The following is a 23517-nucleotide window of genomic DNA, read 5'->3' as shown; positions in this document are numbered from 1 at the left end:
TATAATCCTTTTAATGACAGTATTTATCAAAGCTATTTTATTTTACAAAACACGATATATGAACATTATAAAAGCTAACTTAAAGTTTTACACTAAGCTAATACTTAAGTTTCAAATAATCACAGGGATGCCAAAAGTACAAGTAGCACGTTTTATCAAAATAAATTCTGTCAGAATACCAGACTAAACCTTCAATATCTTAGAAAAGCATATTAATGCGTTTAACGACTTATAACGGGGTAATACTGTTCCAAATTCATCGTTTTGAAAGATAGTATAATCCAAAAGTAATGGCAATTTTCACATTAAAAAACCATTATAACAGTTGGACTGAAACATTTAGTGATTTTGATTATAAAAATACTCAGTGCCACAAAAAGCTTGCTCGAAAAGTCAGCATATTCGAGAAAAAAAATATTAATTTACATCATCCTCCTCTGACAATGGCTCAATTCAACAATAGTTCTTTCACTTTCATTCTAGAAACTACAACATTAACATTTGGATAGATTATCTAGTTTTATCTAAACTCAGATGCTAATTCAAAGTATACAGTGTTCATTGTGCAAACGTTTACAGTTTAAGCGCTGAGATGGCCAAGTCCGCCAAGAATCCCTCTGGAGTCATGATGTGAGATGATCCTGTAAACAATATTAACATGAGGGATGGTAGACTAACAGTTCTAGAATGTAAATAAAATAGACGGGTACTCACAATATCACAGTACACTGATTAACGTTCAGTAACACAAATCCCAGGTGTTTGTAAATAAAAATCATAAAGTTCCATACAAGTGAAGTGAGATTCCTACCGTTTTTTAGGGAGGCCTGCTTCTGTCCGATGCCTCCTTAAATCAAAGTTCCATAAGGTTAAATACAGTAATTATGTTCTCAGATTAATTTATTATGAATAGAATAAATATATTATTTGTTTCCAACCTATGCAGAAGGAGAGGTTAGACTATCCCACTTTAAGGTGTACCACCTTGTTAACCTCCCTATTGTTGCTGTTTTCAATTACATGTTACTGTCAACATATATGGGACTTTTAGCCAACCTCAAGCAAAGATGATTTGGAATTTTATTTCGGTTATAATCATACAATAGACTATCCAGAACCTGGTCATCTGAAATGTCAAAAAGATTCACCCCCTTCTCCGCTGAACCCTTGGTAACAGAATTTAAAACTTTACAAAGGTAAAAGGTTCTACAACACTGTTGGAGAATATGCCAGTACAAAATTCATAATATTGTACGTAAAAACTTACCAACGATGACTTCCCATTTATTGTTGGCAGCAGCGACTTCGTAAGCGGAGCGGATCTCAGAGAAGCTGACGCCTCCGACACAGAAGATGATGATGCGAGGAACATGCCTCACAAATGGCTTGTTCCATTGCCCATATCGAGCACTTGAACATGAGAATGAAAATCTACTTATTTACTAAATAGAGATAAATTATTACATTCAAGAGTAAAATCAAATAGCTTGATTTGATTTCTCTGACAATAGAACCGTTCGTAACCTTCGGTTGAATTATCTGATACAACCCCCTTATAACTCCCACAATCGCTATCGTCAGGTCAGAATACAATGAAGGTTTGAGGATCATAAAACAGGTGTCAAGGGAACACGGGAGCCAGGGAACTTGATTTTAGTGAGAACTAAGCAAGTCTGGGCACATAACACATACGAATAATTGTAATGCATTGTTGATATGTGCAAATGTAAACCCATCTTGAATGAGGAAATAAAACATTGTATGCAAATTGTCAAGGCATATTTTATATTCATCACTTTTTCCACCAAGCAAATTAGAACAATATTCATGGGACATAGTTGCACCCTGAATAATAAACGTTTAACACGTTCGCGGCGGCACGTCAAATGGCGGGCGTATCCCCAGTGCGGCGCAGCCCTCAGCGTCGAACAAACCCAATTGCCGCGTGTGATTGGCTTTCCAATTTCGGTCTGACGTATAGCAAATAACGTGCGAGGATGTCCTGCTTTACGTCGACGTAGTTCGCTAAACACCCACAGATAGCACTGCTTGGAACGTAGCCGGTCCCATTGGAATTGTATTGCCAAATGGAGGGAAAAAGACGGGACAAAAAGTACATTTTTGAGATTGCCAGACAGGGATTTTACGGGGAAATTTACTACCAACCTACACCACAAAAAATACAGTATACTATTGAGTAGTGCTGTGCGAGGTTTCAAGTATCTAGCTCTAATCCTAGGTTAAAGAAAAATCATTTCGTACTGCATTGCAGCTTGGGAGCGATCGCACCCACCAGGATGGCATTAGGGTTCCGTATGGGAGCGATCGCTCCCATGCCGCCGCGAACGTGTTAAAACAGAAATACAAAATTGTAAAAGTCATAGTTCTAACAGGTGGTGAAAAATGATTCAATTCTTCTTCTTACCTCATGGGAAATTGTTGGATAGAAGATTCAGACCGGACTTTTAGGTAGGGAAAGTGAGAAGGGTCCAATTTATCTTGAATGGCGTCCTCTATAAGATCCTTTAGCACCGGAGTCCATCGAGGTGGGTATTTTACTTGCTCGTTAGAACGATCCTTTCGTGGAATTTGGTACACATCCTTCTTTTTCCCCTTTTGTGACAGTGAAATGATTAGCATTGTATAAAACTTACACATGATCTAAAAAACAGAGACTACAAACAGAAGAATTGCTATTTTTTTATACCAAAAGATTAAACAACACCACATATAGCTTACTTTTTAAAATGTATAACTTGTTTTACCATAGCCTTCCAAAGCAAGTTGTTGGCGTTGTTGGCGACCTCAAAAAAGTTACCCAGGTTGGTTCACACAAAGACATAGCTTCTCTGCTTAACTCAACAACTATTTTGACTCTTACCTCGACAACTACGTTAACTCCCAAGTTGCCCATGTTTGCTATAGCCTGCTTCTCTTGAGGTAGGATCTGTGCGTGCTGCACCAGCTTGTTGAGATTCTCCTCTGAGATGCCATTGCGACTAAAGATATACAAAAGGATAATCCTCATCTTGTCGTAGTTGGTGATCGCTTGGTCCAGCAGGATGGGGACAATGTTGGGCATGTGGTCCTTGATGCGCTCTCCATCAACGTCTGTACCCGTAGCTAGGTCCTAGGAAAAATTGGGACATCGATACAAATGCAATCTTAAGAATTAAATTCTCACAATTTACAAGATATTCTTTGTTTGACAGTATTTTAGTACAATTAGAGATATTATTTTTTACTTCTTCACTATAATAAATTCTGTGAGTTTGGAGTAGGGATGGTCAAGTCTCGAAATTTCGGGAAATTTTCAATCTCGTTACACGAGACGAGATTACTTTTTGCCCGAGATTTTTATCAAGACGAGAATAAAAAAAAAATAAAAAAAAATAAAAAAATAAAAACGCCTGCAGAAAGTCAATGCAATACCCGCAATACAGGAGCGTGTTGTAGTTGCGTTTCCTTTTCGAAGGCGTTCTTATTTAATTAATTCTTTTAATGTAAATATTACTTTAATTCTTTTAATGTAAATATTACTTTCATTATTTTAATAATATTACTTTAATAACATTTGAGAAGTTTTGTTGAGTGTAAGCAGTGTGAGGAATGTTTTGTTACTATAAAAAAGTCAAAACAAGTAACTATTTTATAAAAATTAATATTGCTTTTATTTTATGATTTATTTTATTTTAGGATAAGTTGAACTCTATCCTAACTGATATCACCATGTTTCCTAATCGTAGGCATTTTTTATAAGTTAGGCGTGATTAATAAAAAAATGTTATGCTGATGTTATTTAATGAAAGATTGTAAATATTCTTGCCTATTATCATTATTTTAGTATTTAAACAGTCATCTAACAATGTTACAAAATCAGGTAAAAATTTCGAACGTGCATTTCCCGTTGTGTATGAGAAGAGAAATCTCGTCTCGATCTCGTCTCGAAATTTTATGAGAAATAAAAAATCTCGTCTCGTCTCGTCTCGAACTAAAAATCCAATCTCGTCCATCCCTAGTTTGGAGTATGATTGGGTTTTTGGAGGTTGATGGGGTTTTGGGGAGGTTGATGGGGTTTTGGGGGGCTTTTAACTAACATTCCACCGTCAAATTAGTTACTCTCACATCACTCCCCCAGCGGGCGATGCTTCACTCCAAACACATATGCAGCATAGTTCCAAAACAGGAAAAAACTTGATGCTTCTTTAGGGATGACATGCTTGTCATTCTCATCTCTTTTCTAAAAGGTATATCGGTATATCTTGAAGCAATAACTTTAAAACATAAAGAAACTATTTACAAAATAGGCCAAAACAGTTTATTTCAGTTAAAGTTTCCTGTAAATTACTCAAGGATTCTGTAAGGACTGGCTGTTATAGCTGTTATAGTGCTCGCCCAACAATCAAGGGCTCCTGCCGGATCAATCCTGAGAAAAGTCAGTAGCTTTTTGATGGTTCCAAAACTGGACCCAGCTATTCTTGATCATTGGCTTTAAATATAAATGATCCTGACTAATGAAACAGCTTATCTTAGTCAGTAACAAAGCTACAGAGGTCTTCACACTCCATTCTACACTCATCCTTCACTCATATTTGGGTTAAAATATGCAATCTAGGTGGCGTCCCCATCTCAATTGATTGATCATTTTAAAAAATAAAAAAAAACAAGAAAATACACCTGTTGGCATTTTCTTATAAGTACCTGTTCGACATTGCATAGACATTGCATTCGATCCTGCCACGCCCCAAAACAGTTCTCAGCCAATGACAGGAGTGTTTGACATTTTCTCAACTCTTCTTTATGATGCGGAAGTTTCTTGATTAGTTGATTGAGATCAACCATTGATGTCGTGTCTTTCATTTTTGAGGTTGTGAACTTCTTTACATTTTCAGGTACAATTCTGAAACAAGCCAGACAGATTTTTGCATAGCTCATAAATGTAAAGGGGTTTTCTTAAAACCCAAAGACATATAATCTAGGAAAGCCAAAAGTACCCATGAACTTTTGAGAAAACTACAAGTCACACTCCCATAAACCATATACTTAAAATGTTCGTCATGACGAGAAACCTTGCGCAAAATTATCCATTATTTCATAAATTGCCCTATAAGGTCGTAATTGCTTTCCAAAGGGAACTTTCCATTTATACCTAATGTTAAAAATACCTCAGCTGTTATTATTTGTTTGTATTACCATTACTGTATTCATTTTTTTATCTTACTGTATTCAGTTTATTTCATCTTAACTTAACCAATCAATAGTTTTATTAATACCAATGTAGTAAAACGGGTTGGAGCCCGTGGGTAACAGCTAGTTGCCCTTAATTGCTACTGCTTGGTTTATAAGTAAGTTTTGGATGGCTTTTAATGTAGATAATTCTTCTCTATACAGAAAATTCCCCTCTGACAAATCATCCTACTTTTGGATTCCAAATGGACCAACAGCTCCCTCCGCTGCTTGAGGAAAAAAGGCTACCAGAAGTGGATTTTCTTCTGAATATACTTCCAAGTTCCAATCGTGTAAAATCAGCCTTTCTTGATTTAAGCTCTAAGATTTGGTAACTGATCAATTTACAATTATAAAATGCCAAGTCAATTAAATATAAAATCATCCAAACCGATCAATAACAACAATCAACCAACTAGAATTGTCAACAAGTTGTAAACATGTAGGGGTAAAATAAATTTTATGGAATTTGAAAATTACATTAGTATATCAAGGGTGACTTGTTATCGAGGTTCAACTGTAATACTTACTTAAGTACATGGCCTATGTGTTCATGGCGTAACTGCACCCACATCTCATTTTCTTCATTCAGAATCACTTTTACCTCTGTACTTGAAGAAGTTTTATACCTGGAAAACCCACACATTTTTCAAACTATTGTTTTTACCCACTGTTGCATGTTACAGTGAATATTTTCTCAACTGAATAACCTAAACCATAGGCAACATCAAAAATAATAAATAGCATGTAGGTAAATATTAGAAAATATTAGGCAAAATACAAATTTTAAACTTTATAAAAATACTTCATTGATACACCCCCACATTCACTCACAAACTTTTGTTATGTTACTGATACCATATAAAAATGTCAAATAAACAGAAAAATAAAAAAAGCTTAAAACTATTGTAACAGCAAAGTATAGGATACATCAGTACAAAACCACCTAAATGTCCATGTAGCCGTGATGTGGGTAGCAGAGAGGTATGTAGATATAAGGAGCTGAGAGATTCTGGATTGTGTGTCATTTTTAATCTAGAAACTGTAGTATGCAGCGTACAAAAACAAAATAGAAATTACAGTCAAGTGCATGTGCTTTAGTTTAACTAGTAACTTTCCCAGTTGCGGGCGATTTAAGGGGTTGTTTCGACACATCCACTAAGATCAAAGATCATTTCAGTAAGAAGTAAACACGTTCACACCATAAAATTTATGGTTCTTGCCATTGATTTCAGTGAACATTTTAATAAGTTAATGGCAGTATGATCAATATTTTGTATGTGGATAGTGTAAGGCATAGAGTGGCCTTTTATAATTATTTACCACAAAAGAGGGTAATATATATGCAAGTTATCTAAAAAATTGTAATTTATCAATAATGATATTAAAATGACAGCATACAAATTTTATTTTCAGGAAAAAACTATAGGCCTGGATAAATTCTTTTCTTTTATGTGGTGCATCATTTTAACTAGTCATTCACAAGTAATTCTCGTGTTATGCAAGAGTTAATCACGTGTCATTCACGAGCTTTTCTCGTTTCTTTCACAAGTTTTTCACGTGACATTCACGAGTTTTTCACGTGTTTTTCACCAGTTTTTCATGTGTCATTCATGAGTTTTTCACGTGAAAATGTGTAGGACGTGAAAAAATAGGAACACAATTACGTTATTTTCACGAGTTTTTTTTACGTGTTTTTCATGTGAAAAAGTGTGTCGTCTTCGCAAGCTAGCTATTCACGTGAAATTCACGTGATTTTTTCCAGTCATGTACGAGAAATTCACGTGAAATTGGTAAATAGATATCGTGAAATTCACGTGCTTGTGCTTACTGAAAGGTACTTCGGTGTACAGTCATGCTACAGGTAAATACCACAAGATTTCCGATTTCACAACCCTGGTAATCAATCATCGACAGGAATGAGGTTGGATAAAACGAAGGTTGAATGACCAAAGATTTGATAATTATGACTCTAAAATACAATTGCAAGGATGAATGATAAAATTATAGATAGCACAATAGTTTTTTCCCGAACTATTATTAAGCGTTTCAAATAATATTTTTTGTATATAGACTTTGTAAGTTGTAGTTTTCTCTACTGGACCTACTTGTAGACATCATTCTCTATCGGCAGCAGGTCGTAGGCCATGGCTTGCAGTGTCAGCTCGTGCAGTAGAGGAGACACACAGTCAAACCCTCGGTCCAGTATGATCAGCTGGGACCGAGCCTTCTCCGGACCCTCCCCCATGGTCGGCTCATCGGCCTTGTACGCGTCCAGCTTCTGCTGCACCAACTGCGCCAGCTCTGCGTTCTTCTCAAAATCACTATGAGAGAATACAGCCGTTATTTTCAAATAATGGCAAGAAAATTAGTAAAGGTATTCTAGATGTGTAATGAAAAATTATGGACAAAATTCAACTCACGAGCGGTAGCAGATAGACGGGTATTCCCCGAGAGTTGCACACAAGGTAGCGATCTGCTCGGCAATCCTCTCTAGGTTGGCGACGCGATTACCAGCAAAGGTCTGGTTGTAGACACACTGGAATGTCTCAGGGGAGTCTAGAGAGAACACCTGCAAATCACGAATACCTTGAAATACTTGGAAACAACGGGATTATTACTTCAAGTTAAACAGGATGAAATGTGTTCAAGGCATGGTTAGATATATCGTTGATTAAAGTTTGAACAAGACCAAAACCTCTAGACAGAACCGGCCTTGGGCATTATGTACAAAAGGTGGGGCCGCACAGATCCCTGCACGCCGGGGGGCACACGCTTGGTGCAAAATATAAAATAATTGTAATACAGTAAGTCTGAGAGTTTTAAGTCTTTTATAACAAATGATAAAACTAGATGAAGAAGTATAGATAATCATTGGGATTTTTGTTCGTTAGTATTGTTGGGATACTACGTCTTTGGTAAGAAGCCCTGCTCTGCACTGGACTCCACACTCTCTAAGGCTAGCTCTGCCAGTAAAGACAACCAAACAAATTTTTTACATAAAACAATTTCTCACCTGAGGACGGGATTAGATTCCAGATCCTGAAATATTGCTGCGAAAACCTGTTTTTTTTACTTATCTTGATGAAAACTGTCCGCAATCCATCAAAAAGCCACCATTACCAAAAATGAACTTCAAAGAATTAAATCCAATTATGTTGTGACATTTAATTTCCTTAAATTGTTCTAATAGTTTGTGTTAGTAGTGTTAGTATAGGCTACACATTTATATTCATTTGTTCTTGGGTTATTAATTTTAATAATTAATTATATCTACTGTGGATAAATATTTTTAAATATAGTAGTTATATCTGATGCCATTGAGTGTTTAAAATCATGTACCTTATGATAAAATAATTTTGATATGGTTTGATATAAAAAGGATGGTTGAAGAAATAGTGGCTAAAATTGGGAAAAAATATTTGGCGGAAAGACAAGAGTTTGAAGACCACTGCAGTACAGACTAAACTACTAAGATTAAATGACTAAGATAACTGTAATGCTGAAAGGAAACATACATCAAAAGGAAGAAGGGGAGCTTTATCAGAGAAACAATGTATGGAAGAGGGTTATAAACACATCTGAAATATTGGAACAGGTCAATCAGTGATGATGATAGTTGTGTTTGAAACAAATATTTTAATATTCTCGTTTACTTTGATAAGTTAAGAGGCAGCCAACCTCTAGAAAAAATTAAATAAATAAATAAACTTCTGAATCAAACTAAACATTTTGATAATGTGTCTTAAACGTATGTAGTCTTCAAATATGCATTAATTCACAAACATCACAATAAGCGTGCTTGTTGAGTGTTGAAGTGCCTGGATGTAAAGTCAATCAATCCACAAGCATAGAACCAAAGGATCCTTAATGGGTACCCAAACCATGTTAGTACTACCATCCACGAGCAAAAAACCACTGTTTACCTGAGATTCATATGGAATGAATGCAACATTTATTTCCTTTAATGTTTGTATGTACTTTGTAATTTGATCTTTCCTTAGTTTTTCAAACAGCCAGTCTGGGCATGCTGAAAAAGATTATTAAAAATATGTATAAAAAGATGTAGTTTCCGTTTTTTATGATTTCTTTAGATGGTAGCTTGACATTACTAAATGTTGTCCAACAATCGTAAATAAATATGGTAACATAAGAATGTTATACAATTATTTTTTGCACAAGAGTTAAGAGATGAAAAGAGCAACTGGACTTTATTATGTATCAGGATTTATAGATTCAATACAAATTTGATATTTGACATATTTTTACTTACCTTCAGTAAAATAAACATGAGCAGAACGGTACATAATGTAATCACCGCTAAAATCTTTTATGAAGGCGTCGACAGACTTCTCCGTTGGTGTGATTAGGTAAACTGCCTCCAATTTAGGAAGCGGTTCTCGACTGATGTTGATGTCTTCTACAACTATAAATAAAATAAATTAAGAAAACGGAAAACTGACATGTTGAAAAACAACAAACAAGCACATTATAATAGATATTCCCTGAATATCTTTAAGAATGAGCACATTGTCTCATCAATCTGGGTAGATAGGTTAATGACTGGTTGTAGTTCTTGTCTTATGATCAGAAGGTTGCCAGTTCAATTCTGATTTAAGTAAGTTGCTTTTACCTAACCCGCCATGTTAAACTTCCCTATCCCAAGCGTGATGTATACAACTTCCTCACTTCACGAGTGATGTAAAGTTGTAAAAAACTCACTCGGTGATGTAATGAAACCCATTTAAATAACATTGAGTGGATAACTTAAAAAATATACCTCTATGGAGCCAACAACGTTCAACACTAGAAATCAGCTGTGTGCTTGAATTTTATTGTTATGCTTTGAAGAATTTCCTAACCTAGCTTTTGTTTGTAAATAAACGTTACTGTTAGAAGATGAGTGAAATGGATAATGAAGCATATTGCTCCTAACCTCCTGTATATTGTCGGGTCAGGTAAAATCTTGTACGTTACACGTTACGCAAGAGCGTGTTTACATCACTTCGGTGAATTATGCAACTCGCTTCCGCTCGTTGCACAACATTCGCCTGCGTGATGTAAAAACGCTCTTACTACACTTGTTATGTAAATAGCTATTACGATGGTTTGAAATTGGGCCCAGCTGTCAAAAATAATGAGCAAAAAGATTTTTCAAAAATTTTGGCAAATACCTCTTAAGTAGCATATAGCCTAAACTGCTTTAACAATGAGTAGATGTAATTTATTATTAATTTAGTCTATGTTATTTTATATCACTGTTAGAACTCGTGTGAAATAAAGAACTTTACAAAATATTATCTAATAAAGAACTGATTTTATTCTGCTAAATAACAATATTTAAAACATTTTCTCTGTAAAATTGTTATGTTCTTGATCACTTTCTTAAATTCTTAACACAACTCTTCTCAATTGTTTAAAATAAATTAAAATAAACCATCTGTTCATAAAAACAAAGAATAATAAATTATTATATTTGATGTTGATTAATATTGAAATTTGTATTATATAAAAAACAACTTAATTTCCAACATCCTCCCCACCTTGGAATTTTGCTTTACGTCATCAAAATTTCAAACAAAACTATTTACATGTTTCTTTTATAAGTTCACAAGTCCATTTTCCTAGGGATTTTTATCTTTCTCCCTCTTCTTGTTTCTGTTGGTGTTGATGACTTATCTTCCACTTCAATATGTGCATCCTGTTTCCTTGACATGTCCTTTGAATTTATTTCCATGGGGTCGAGAAAGATGAATTCTCTTCTTCTTTTCAATATATACAGGCATTGCATGATACTCTCTCTTAAATCTTGATCTCTTCGACAATGTTTCCATCCTGTTCACAAGTTGTTTCCACATATCTCCCCACCATAGGACACTCGGAGGATGGAACTTCCAAGTTACTTGATGGATTTCAAATTTCTGTTTCGTGGTTTTCCAATCCAACTGCTTCCTGAATTTAATTATACCAGATGGAATTAAATTTACCAAATTTGGTCATGGAGCAAAACATTCGTTTACAGACTTACATCTTCTGTTCTTTGTAGACGCATCAAACACTCGTTTTATTTTTGTAGTTAGGCTACTGCCTTTTGTCACTGGGTGATGCAGCAATTGATGAACCGTTGTCGACTCTGCTGGATCTGAAACATTTTCTCTAACACAGTCACTTAATTTGTTGGAAGTATTTAGTCTTTTGCTTGATGACAAATTGACTTCATATCTGTTTTCAACGTTCACTGCTACATTTTCTTTAAACTGTTGAAACACTTCCGCATCAATCGAGTCTCTCTGTTTCACCCCAATGGGATCCCTTCTTCTGATTGTTTCCCAGCTCCCTAGATCTCTAAATTCTGGTTTACTCTGGCAAAATAAAGTTAGTAGAGACGTATTACGACTTCCACTGCATGGTTGTTTCCCCATCACGGTCCATCCAAGGTACGTTTCGATAGCGACTAGTTTGTCATCGATCTTCTGCATAGTTCCTGTGTACAAATCCACTAGTACATCTGCACCAAGTAAAATTTTAACATCTGGTACATTTTCACCCACATCAGTTAAAATAATGTTCTTTTCCTTTAAGATGTCCAAATACTCTTCACTCTTAAGCCTAGGTACATGGTTACAAATTGTTTCTTGATCTGTCACAGGAATAGAGATCTTGAAAGAATTATTTACATTCTGTAGAGTCACTAGGTAATTTTTATGAGATTTTTGTTTTAGATTTACTCCACCAAACAAACTATGATTAATGACTTCACTACCTGTTTCTTGTAGACCTAATTTAGTGACACAGTCCTTAGTAATGTAGGATCTCTGGGAACCTGGATCCAAAAGTGCTCTTCCCAAATACTCTTTACCTTTCTCATCTGCAACCTTAACTAATAGAGTCTGTAATAGAGTTTCTCCTGTACCGTTTCCAAAATTACTGAGAACCTCTGACTTAGGCTTAGTTATACTTTGTTGCAGTAAGTCTGGCTTGTCAACATCAATTTTAGATCGAGGCCTACTTTCATATAAGTCCCTACACATGATTCCATAATGTCTTTTACAACAGAAGAGACATTTGACAAATACCTTGCACTTTTTTGCTGAGTGACCTTGCTTCAAGCACACAAAGCAGCAATTTTTCTTTTTCAGATGCTCCTTCCTTCCATCTAAAGTTAATTTTTGAAAATAGGAACAATCTTGAGCATTGTGCCCTCCTTTAGAACAATAAGTACAGTTACTCACCAACCTTCTAGGACCCTCTGTACCAGTTGTCAATAGAGCTGCTACCGTAGGTTGGCCCTGACGAGGTTCGTGAACTGCTGACCTTCTCTTTTGGCTGCTACATTTGCTGTTGTTCTCCCCTGGACTGGCAGATTTAAAACTCGAACGAGCAAGAGCCAGCCTTTCTTCACTCTCCACCTCAGACTTTAGAAAATCAAGAAGTTCTTGTAAAAAATTACTTGATTTATCATCTGACAATGTAGAAGTCGAGGGTGTGTGTGGTAACTTACTTGAACGATGCCGCTCCCAGGCTCGTAATGTTTCTTCGGGCAAAGCAGATTCTACCAGAGGATACAGCATTGAAGCGTATTCGTCTGAAGTGACTCCTAAAGTTTCAAGTGCCCTTAACTGTGTTTCTAGTTTGTCATACAGTCGGCACAGTTTAGTATTAGGACCTAGCGTTACTTGTTGGAGCACTAAACTGAGCAGTTCCCTCACATATACTTCTATTAAAAAGTCATCCCTACCAAATCTTGCTTTTAATTGTTCTAGGGCCTTTACATAATTAGTTCTAGATGGGGGAAAACTTTCTACTAATTCCCTAGGGGATGATCCTGGCTTTAAAGATTGGATGAGGTATTGGAACTTATCCTCAGGTTCTAGATCAGGATCCTCATGGACCGTCTTAAACTGCCCCCAAAGCCCTATCCAATTTTTTACATCTCCATCAAACTGGTTTAATTGTAATTTAGGTAGACTTAACCCCTTCTTAGATACTAATTTAAGACTGTGAACGGTATCCCCGACTTCACTTCTTGACTGTTGGCTTAGGCCAACCTGAATAATGAAATGGTCATACTTAGCTCTCATTGAAGATAACATGTCTCTGTAAGATTCTGTAGTATCAAACTCAGCTTCTAAGTCCTCTTCCGTTGTTGCAGGATCTTCAAACAAGGCTACCTCGATGTCTTCATCTAGCTTAAAAAGCCTATCAGCTTTATCTTGCAACTTGTTTATATTACTTTTAATTGCTGCTTCATCTTTAATATCCTCTGCCAGTAATTTATCCATTTCATTACTACACTTTGTAAAAGTCCTTCTTAGTTGAGTCCTTTTTGTCTTTAATGACGTCAGCTTATCCATTGTAAAGTAAAATATAAGCTTAGTCCTAAATCTGAATTTTAACTATAAAAATATCCTGTCACGGTCGCCACTATGTTAGAACTCGTGTAAAATAAAGAACTTTTACAATTATTAAATAATAAAGAACTGATTTTATTCTGCTAAATAACAATATTTAAAACATTTTCTCTGTAACTAAATTGTTATGTTCTTGATCACTTTCTTAAATTCTTAACACAACTCTTCTCAAATGTTTAAAATAAATTAAAATAAACCATCTGTTCATAAAAACAAAGACTAATAAATTATTATATTTGATGTTGATAAATATTGAAATTTGTATTATATAAAAAACAACTTAAATTCCAACAATCACTTTAGATCTTATTTTTGGGGTTTGGAAGGGGGCGACAGGGAAGAGGTTACCCCTCAAATTTATCTTTGACTTGTGTTTTTGCAGCATGTAATCAACCTTGACGTATCCAAATGCATGTACATGTTTAACGGAATAAAAATATTGATTCTATTGATTCCCCAGGTCCACACATACCGGAGGTAGGATTGGAGCTACACACATATATAGGGAACAATTAAAAGAATAGCACGGACTTACTGTATCCGTCCCATTCACTTGTAATTCCCTTTTTGTAACCTGAAAAATGTTAGTTAAGATAGTAAAGACACTTACTCGCTATTCCCTCAGCAGATATTTCATGCATCTTGCAGCACGCTGACACTATTCTCATGGCCTGTTGATCCAACACCAACACTCGCCAGTTAAGTTCTTTTGCTAGTCCCTTCTTCTGTTTGATCACCTCATTCATTATCTCTGAAAAAAACAAGAGCTAATAATAAATTTAGTTCAACTCACTATAGAGGTAGATATGACCACAGTTAAACTCAAAATGATACCTACCTTGTGTTTTATATTTAAACGAAATTTAGGATATCCAGATCCAGACTTGGTCTGGGTTGGGAACAAAATTCACATATCACATGCAGCGGGAGACGCAAAACCCATAATTTCAATCCGAGGTCCTGATGATTGATGCTGCACTAAAGCCTTCTAGAAAATAATGCGGGAAAATATATCTTCATAGACAGTCGGGCATTTTTTAAGACCTAGAACTTTGTGTGTCGGGGGAGCTTTGTGTGTTAAGGGTCAGTGGAGCCCTGGGCAAACCCAAAAACAGTGCTCCTCTTTTTTTCCTAGTGTGGGCAGGTGGTGGTTAGGGGCACCTACCCCCCCCCCTGCGCATATGCCCAGTCTGCCCGTTTATAAAAGTGGGCCTTGTTGTGTGTACAAGCAGTGTAGGGGTGAATGGTGAATGGAGCACACCATAAAGATTCTAGCCATCAAAATCCAGTGCCACATTAACATGGATACAAGAGCACTCAGGGCATTATAGTATAAGCAATGAGGGGGCCAGGGCCATCTAAAAGGACAAGATCCATATACTGTGATTCACATGCCTAGGGCAATCTTTAAATATTAGACTTGGACCTGAAAGGCTTGGTAGACCAAACTTGGTAGAGAATTGTGGATATTTATAGGCATGCACTGTGGATGCGATACTCCCTGGTGTGGATTAACACGTCTGGGTACGGGTTAGTACTACAACTATCCTTGAAAATTAGACCAATTCGTATATACCAAGGCAAAAATGTGGTCCGGACTTTACTATATAAACTGTAGGTCCCTTAATTGCAATTAGCTGTATGGGCTATTGATTAACAGCTGTGTCTAAGGAATAAGTCTGCATTAGTCACTAATTAACAAGACTACAAGATCGCAACACTCATCCTACACTCATCTCCATTCATTTGGCTTAAAATATCTACTTTGTATGGTCGCCATTTCATTGAAAAAGTAAAAATAAAACAGGAATTAGACAATCAAAAATACTAATATACAACTATATGGAAAAGGAACTCTAGGCATATAAAAAGGGGCGGAACTTGGGCAGGCTGGTTTTACTGGCCACAGGCCATCCTCTTATAATAAAAAAGACCAACTAAGACAGATTTTAGCGAATTTCCCTATAGGGAAGTAGCTATTACCGTAGGTCTCATGGTAAGACCTAGGCCCGGGACCGATTTACTTTTCATTTTGATGTCCCCAGAGGCCAAAAACACCATTCGTTCAAATTTGTATATATCTATATGTGTAATATATATATGTCCATCCGCACGATAACTTGAGTAATTTTTGTCCGATTTTGATCGAATTTGGTTTGAAGGTGTAAGGCGGGATAAACTTGAACGAGTTCGCGAACCAGCATGATCGGACTATGGGAACGGGGGTTTACGGGGGGTTTTATGGGGTAAAAATAGGTTTTTCCCATTTTTGACCAAAAAAACATAAAATTTAGCAATTTCTTTCCAAACCATTTTGTTGAGCTTAAAAAAACAAATAATTTAGTATATTTAAGTGTTATTATGCGCCTAATGGTTACGGAGAAAATTCCAAAAAAATTTAAATTTAAAATTCCCATGTTATTCTTACGGAGAACAAGTAAACTGTTGTAGTTTGCTTGTTTATGGACATAATTTGATCAAATTTGGAAAATGTTTTTATTTCTTACTAACTGTTAACATTTTACAAAAAAAAAAACAGTTTTGCCCTCCCTGATGCAGCAAACCTAAGTACTTGTTAAACTAATTCTGTTTAAATAGGAAATAAATTTTATATATTTAAGTAGACATTTTAGTGTAAATCCAATCAGGCAAATGGAAATTCGCTTAGTCTGCAGGTTTGCTGCGGCGGGGGTATTGTACAACAGAGAGGTATGGTAGGATCACAGAAAACATACTACTATAGGATCGGCTGAACCCTAGTAGTGGCTGAATAATTGTCCAGCTCTACCCGTAGCCCAAAAATGTTTAACTTCCTAGGAAAATTGACCATGAAGCAAAAAAATATGATTCGCAAAGTTAGTAGTAGATCGTTGATTATAGAACTTAAAACATATTAGCATGTGTGATAATAATTATTGTTAGTCGTTGATGCCCCGAGTCAGATTCTAAAATATTTGAATAAGAACCTCGTTGATAGCTGTTTAGTTAATTTTAGTAAAAAAAATTATTCAGCAAACTAGTTTGGTTTAATTTTTAGCTTACGTTGAGTTTAATAAGTCGTTCTTGACTAATCACCGCCGTCGTTAGAAGTCACCGCTAATTATAATTAACTCTGACCATAAATAAATAAAGCACAAAATAAAAACGTACATTTAAAAGCCCTTTATTGCTACCTACAAATTATTTTGCAAGATTTTGATCATTTTAGCAATATTATACTGCGTGAGATATTTTTATAAGATTTGCAAGTTTCCTCAGGACGATAGTTCGTACGATAATTTTGTGTTGATGTGAAATCTGGTACTAAGTGGCTAGACTGGTTTCACAAAAGCGTCTGCAGAAAGAAGTGCAGGCAACGAAAACGAAAAAAAAAAAAGTGTGTTTGTCAATATAAATTTAACCAACTCAAAAATCGTGTGTGTTTGTTTTTTGTGTTTTATCTATGTAAACATACATTTTTGAACTCAGGTTGTACGTAAATATACGTGGTGATCGTGTGTTAAGAACACGACTTGAAGTAAATTTACTTACAAACAACTCAAGAAAATTCATAGATTGTGTAGTTATCAAGACTTTCAAATAGGCTAGCTATTTCTTGTTCAGTTTTCTAACCTCAACGACAACATTTCCGGTGTAGTAATCTGCTATATATTTGTATTTAATAATGGGTTCTGACAGTGAAGATGATGTTATTGGTCCTCCGATCCCAGAAATGTATAAAACTACCTCCATCCCAATTGTTAATGAAAAAATTCCACAATCAACACAACCAAAAGACAATCAGTCTGAGAGCGAATCAGAAGAAGAATTTGTTGGACCACCTATTCCAGATATTTATAAATTGAACGTACAAGAATCAGGCAGTCATCATGGCAGTAAGACTATTAATGAAAACAATTCAAAGGTTAGTCAACCTATGAGTAGGCCTACTAAGAGCTTAGAACAACATAAGAAACTTGGAGACCACAAAGATTTGGATTCAAATGATAGCGATATGAGTGAATCTGAAGATGAAAATGACAGTGTCCTAATTCCTATTAGTGAGGAGTTAACTATAAATCATGGAACCAAAGCCGTTGTTGCTCTTGCTGTAGATCCCGCAGGAGCCAGACTAGCAAGTGGATCAGTAGATTACGATGTTAAATTTTGGGACTTTGCGGGTATGGACAGCAGCCTACAGAGTTTCCGATCAATGACACCATGTGGGAACTATCCAATAAAAACCGTTCAGTATTCCTCTACTGGAGATGCTGTGCTCATAGTGTCCGGAATGTCACAAGCAAAAGTGTTGGACAGAGATGGACATGAATTGATGGAGTGTGTGAAGGGCGATCAGTATGTAGCTGACATGGCAAGAACTAAAGGTCATACTGCTCCTTTAACCAGTGGTTGTTGGCATCCTAAAATTAAAGATGAATTTCTAACAGCCTCCGAAGATGGTACTTGCCGACTTTGGGACGTTAATAAACCTTTCCATCACAAAAGTATCATCAAATGTAGGGCAAAAAATGGATTGAAGACAGCTCCGACAGCCTGCGCCTTTAGTCGAGATGGAAATATGATTGCTTGTGCTTGTGTTGATGGATCGATACAAATGTGGGATCATCGAAAAATGTTTGTAAACACATCCTTACTGCTCCGAGACGCACATCAGTCAGGAACAGAGACTTCCTGTATTGCTTTTTCATACTTGGGAAACTGGATTTCAACAAGGGGATGTGACGACACACTAAAACTATGGGATTTAAGAGCTTTCAAAAAGCCACTAGCGACGGTTACTGGATTATTCTCAAGGTATCCTACGACAGACTGCATGTTTAGCCCAGATGATAGCATGATAGTTACGGGACAATCCAAAAACCGAGAGGAAGCAACTGGTAAGCTTCTCTTTTTTAATCGAACCAATTTAGAGAAAATAAAAGAAATTACGGTGACAGATTCCCATGTTATTAAGGCAGTATGGCATCCAAAACTGCAACAAATATTTGTCGGCACAGGAAACGGTATTGTCAAAGTCTACTATGATGACACAAAAAGCATTAGGGGTGCAAAACTGTGTGCTTCAAAAACACGGAAGAAAACCAAACAAGTTGAAGTCGTTGCAGCTCAACAAATCATTACTCCTCATGCTCTACCGATGTTTAGACAAGAAAAACCTAAATCTATCCGTAAGAAAATGGAAAAAGAACGTCTGGATCCAGTGAAATCTCATCGACCTGATTTGCCAATTAAATCAGGCCAAGGGGGAAGAGTTGCTGCATCAGGAAGTACGTTGAGTTCATACGTGATAAGAAATCTTGGATTAAGCAAGAAGATAGAAGATGATCAAGATCCGAGGGAAGCGATATTGAAGTTTGCCAAGGAGGCTGCTGAGGATCCTTATTGGATTACACCTGCATATTCAAAAACACAACCAAAAACAATATTTCAAAATGAAGGAAAAGAGGATCAAGAAGAAGACGAACCATCTGCCAAGAAAAAGAAGGTATGAAAAATTAAACGTAAACACTAGTGTGATGGTTTCATTAGTTATCTATCATCAAGATGTAATTTTCTTTCAAAATCTCAATTAAACCTCTACCTATTTAAGTTTAGATAATTTTTTAATTGTACGTACATTTGAAATCATTGTAGAAAGGAGTTTTTATTATTTTGAAACTTGAACAGTACCTAGATCAAAATATTGTAATGTATAACTATTGAATTGACATTATTTACTGAAGGTATAAAACTTGTATGTAAACATGTAAATATTAAATTTATAAGGATTTATTAAATGCCATGCATCAGCCTGTAATATCAGATTTTAGTTTAGGTTGATATTTTGAATAATTAGGCCTACTCAATAGGCTACGTATCAATAACGTATTTTGTAATTTACTTCAGAGTTTTGATTTCACAACTTTTGTATGGACTACTGAACTCTTTCATATCATCAAACATTTTATGGTAATCATTGTCAAGCAAAATGTACTTATTATAACCATTAGAGTATATCAAAAAACATTTCTATCAAACTGCAAATTAACTTGTATAAATTTGTTAAGACTTAAATTAGCCTACTGTAATTGTTGTTGCTGCAACACAGTTTTTTTAGTGAGATAATTTAGGACCAATTCTCAGGTACCTAAAAGAGATTTGTTGTTTCTTAAATTAAAAGCCTTGCAGCAAATAATGTTAGAATTTGATAATAAACTTTTGTAGATAAAAATATTCATGCCTAATTTAATATCCCTATTTTCCTAATACACAAAATACAAAATAAACTCTTTTAAATAGTTATCTATCTAGTCAACCATTATTCACTTTTCTAGATACCTACCGGAAAGTTGCCCTCCATTGCTCTGTGGTATCCATGATGCAAGTGAGTGTAATTCTCGTCAAAATAACAGACTACGGTATACATTTCCTCGTTTACATGAAGCCAGTTGGCGAACAGGTTACTGCCTCGGGAAACTTGAAATACATTAGAGGCAATTAACCTTCCTTCTCTACTGGCCTCGTGTAAACGCGGCTTTTTATTTTTGATCTTTCACTTTTATAGCTCAGGAATTGCTCCCTACTCTGTAATAGTTTGGTGGTGATTAATTAAATATTTTACCTAACCCGCCATGTTAAACTTCCCTATCACAAGCGTGATGTATACAACTTCCTTACTTCTCGAGTGATGTAAAGTATCCAAAACTCACTCGGTGATGTAAAGAAACCCATTTAAATAACATTGAGTGCTTAACTTAAAAAATATACCTCTATGGAGCCAACGACGTTCAACGCTAGAAATCAGCTGTGCGCTTGAATGTTATTGTTATGCTTTAAAGTATTTTCCTAACCTAGCTTTTGTTTGTAAAAGAACGTTACTGTTAGAAGATGAGTGAAATGGATAATGAAATATATTGTACATAAACCTATGTATATTGTCGGGTCAGGTAAAATCTTGTACGTTACACGTTACGCAAGAGCGTGTTTACATCACTTAGGTGAATTATGCAACTCGCTTCCGCTCGTTGCACAACATTCACTTGCGTGATGTAAAAACGCTCTTACTACACTTGTTATGTAAATAGCTATTACAGCATCATTTGTAATTCAAGGATGCCTATGCAAGTTATTTAGTTGGTTATATACTAAGATTTCTTTGGATGGTTTATAAATTGCATTTGCAGCATATCAAAGGAAGATTTGTCTTAAGGCCTAATAGGTTATGGCCTAAAAAGTGGTTTTCTAACAGGAACTTCTCCCTCAGTTTTAAGCAATTTTAAAAATATTGGTTCTACGGATAAAGCTCAAAGTGTTTTCTGCAAAATTCAAAGGAAGTTGACATTACAAGGGAATAGAAGTAGCTACACTAACGTTTCACATATCTTATTTTCTTTTAATCAGAGTTTGTCAGTAAATGACGTCCATGAGACAAATCACGGAAAATTTTCCATCATGATTTAAAAACTTGGTTTTTTACTAACTGATCTTGATAGAAAATGTCTGCAGTAATCTCTCAGATATTGTTTTTGATTTTGTTTTTTTTAGAATAACTTTAATCACAGAGTGAGTACCCAAATGAGCTTCAGAGGCTAGATCATTACAAGGTACGCATGTCCTTGGCTCTTGTCCCTTTGGTGTCTTACTGCACAGAAAACGTACTACTATAACCCAGAAGCATAGCAACGCTGGTGGCACTGCCTACGGATTGACAGGCAAAGCTCTCTCAAACCGCTTAATGCTTTTTACCATGCGGTTGGCATTCTGGGTTATAGTAGTACGTTTTCTGTGCTTACTGTGTAATGCAAGACACCATACAGTAAGATCAATGATTGCAGAAGAACTACGGAAAAAAGGTTGGCAAGTAGTAGAAGAAATACATTGCATTGAAGATGGTGGATCAAACAGAAGATTGGACATTTTAATATATGACACAAAAACTAAAAATGGAATTATAATTTATCCAACTATAAGGGTTGAAATATAAAAAAAACCAACCCTTAGAAGTAGATGAAGAAAAGAGAAAAATTTTTAGTAAATGTGAAAATTATTTAAGAAACAAATATAATCTAAATTCTATATCAGTTATTGGCATAATGATTGGTGCAAGAGGGACTATTACAAAATTTTTTGACAAATTTATAAAAAATATAGCCTAATGTTCGATCAAAATAAAAAAAAAGAAATGGTCATAAAAGTGTTAAAAGGATCATGTGAAATCATTCAAAATCATTTACATTATGGACAACATTAAAATACTTATTATTGTTACTGTCTCTTATAGGCAAAGTTTATTATAATAAACTCAGTTTTCAAAATAAAAAAATAACATTTCCCCTTACTATGATCATAGACAAAAAGAATTAAATACAGACTGTCAGCCGTGCTGTGGTTACCATGGGTTCTGGCGCAGACCACTGGAAGCGCCGTGTAGTTACGTAGCGTATGCCGTTACAACAGGGCGCTCCCTGCGGTGTGCGCCAGAACCTATGGTAACCGCAGCACAGCTGACGGTCTATATTTAATTATTTTTATCTATGCTATGATACACAGGATATTAATACAGTCGTCACTGATCAGTGATCATAGGACTAGTTTGCTGACTTTGAAATTTCTACGTCCAAATCGAAGGGTCTTTTTATAATGTATTTCTCGTCCTCGGATTGTATAAGCAAAGAGCATAACATAATATTGCCTTAAATATAGGAGGTAGGCCTAAACTTTTACCCACGGATACTCGGTACTCATTAACATGAACATACTAACTTATGGTCTACATAAACCGACTGAAGCTTAACAACATGAAACCTATAGAGGGTACAAACAAAAACAATTTTTGGATACAGTTCCGCAGATAACCCAGGATATATTATAATGATAAATATATCAATATTTATTTGGTTCGATACAATATTTTGTAATAATATATTTGAATCATATAAACGTCAGTATTTATTGTTATTCATCTGATAATATAACTTATGGATTCTCTGCGGAACTGTACCCTAATTCATATTTTCATATTTTTAACATTATCAATCAATATCGTTTTACTTAAATAGGCAATAGATACCTGTACTATATTGGATACAGAAGGTACTACTTAATCTAGAAAATTTAATGATGATAAGTAAATATCCTAAAGAAGAAGGACACAGTTTAAAGAATAATGGCAAGCAATTACTATTTATAAATTATTATTTATAAATTAAAATAGGCTAATTAATTATAATTGCCAATTATGTTGGATATTCAAGGTAATACAAATTATTTTAAATTAATACAAAATATAACAATTACAATACAAATACTTGCTTTGTTTTACAACTGCTTTCAGTGACATTTTGATAAACAGTAAAATCTCACTTATCTTTTAGTTGATTTGTGTGCCTGTTTGATTTGGTCTTTAGGTCTTTAATCTGATCTGACAGGTGTGTCTCTTGCGGGAACGGAACACACTCTTGTTTTGCTACAGGTGGTTACCCCCACCCCCACCTGAGTCAGATACTGGGCAGGCTAAAATAAATGGAATCATGCAACCAGGCTGAATGCAGCCTATACAGTAAATTATTAATATTGCAGTAAATGTATTGAGAATCAGTTTCTTTAGGTGTTCTTGTTTCTATTAAAATAATTTTGTTTCTATTATTTTAGTGTTAATTTCATGATTTGCACTTTACTGCTTGGTTATATTAGGAGACGAGTTACTTGTGATTAGATAGTTTTATTTGGTTAAAAGGTTTAAAATTACCGAAATAGCAAGAAACAAAATAATTTTTAACAAAACACGACCTCTACCTACAGTGCACAGGATAGAAATAACAAGTAACAATAAATAACATTGTTTGGCCGTGATTTTGCTGTGCCATAGAGATGAGACATCTACTAAGGGAGTGCGTTGCTT

The 23517-nt window shown here is 35.3% G+C and overlaps 3 protein-coding genes across 3 annotated transcripts in view; 2 read left to right on the top strand and 1 right to left on the bottom strand.

Annotated features, from left to right (window-relative positions):
• Positions 1-23000, bottom strand: LOC128991762 (protein ROP-like). Its single transcript, XM_054414938.1, has 12 exons — positions 22929-23000; positions 14248-14388; positions 9500-9652; positions 9153-9256; positions 7650-7798; positions 7335-7550; positions 5757-5855; positions 4702-4900; positions 2882-3130; positions 2426-2613; positions 1268-1410; positions 1-641 (listed from the first exon to the last, which is right to left on the bottom strand). Exons 1-12 carry the CDS (start codon positions 22954-22956, stop codon positions 574-576), a joined length of 1737 nt encoding a protein of 578 aa, XP_054270913.1. The 5' UTR covers positions 22957-23000; the 3' UTR covers positions 1-573.
• Positions 1-23517, top strand: part of LOC128991761 (N-glycosylase/DNA lyase-like) — a 37087-nt gene that overhangs the window by 3568 nt on the left and 10002 nt on the right. The gene's annotated exons all lie outside the window — the stretch shown is intronic.
• LOC128991760 (gastrulation defective protein 1 homolog) lies at positions 17274-19815 on the top strand. The gene has a single exon (XM_054414933.1). The coding sequence runs from the start codon at positions 17302-17304 to the stop codon at positions 19126-19128; it is 1827 nt and encodes a 608-aa protein (XP_054270908.1). The 5' UTR covers positions 17274-17301; the 3' UTR covers positions 19129-19815.

Source organism: Macrosteles quadrilineatus, unplaced genomic scaffold (genome assembly GCF_028750875.1).
Source record: "Macrosteles quadrilineatus isolate MER2022 unplaced genomic scaffold, UCM_ALF_1.0 Scaffold_4__1_contigs__length_99947679, whole genome shotgun sequence".
In the NCBI taxonomy this organism is placed as follows: Eukaryota; Metazoa; Arthropoda; class Insecta; order Hemiptera; family Cicadellidae; genus Macrosteles; species Macrosteles quadrilineatus.
This window is presented reverse-complemented; position numbering and strand designations above follow the sequence as displayed.

Coding starts and splice junctions, on each gene's coding strand:
- LOC128991762 (XM_054414938.1), bottom strand. CDS start 22,956: ATGTCACTGAAAGCAGTTGTAAAACAAA. Junction 4,901..5,756: donor CACATAGGCCATGTACTTAA/GTAAGTATTACA, acceptor GGCTTGTTTCAG/AATTGTACCTGAAAATGTAA. Junction 2,614..2,881: donor GAGTTAACGTAGTTGTCGAG/GTAAGAGTCAAA, acceptor CTGTCACAAAAG/GGGAAAAAGAAGGATGTGTA.
- LOC128991760 (XM_054414933.1), top strand. CDS start 17,302: ATGGGTTCTGACAGTGAAGATGATGTTATTGGTCCTCCGATCCCAGAA.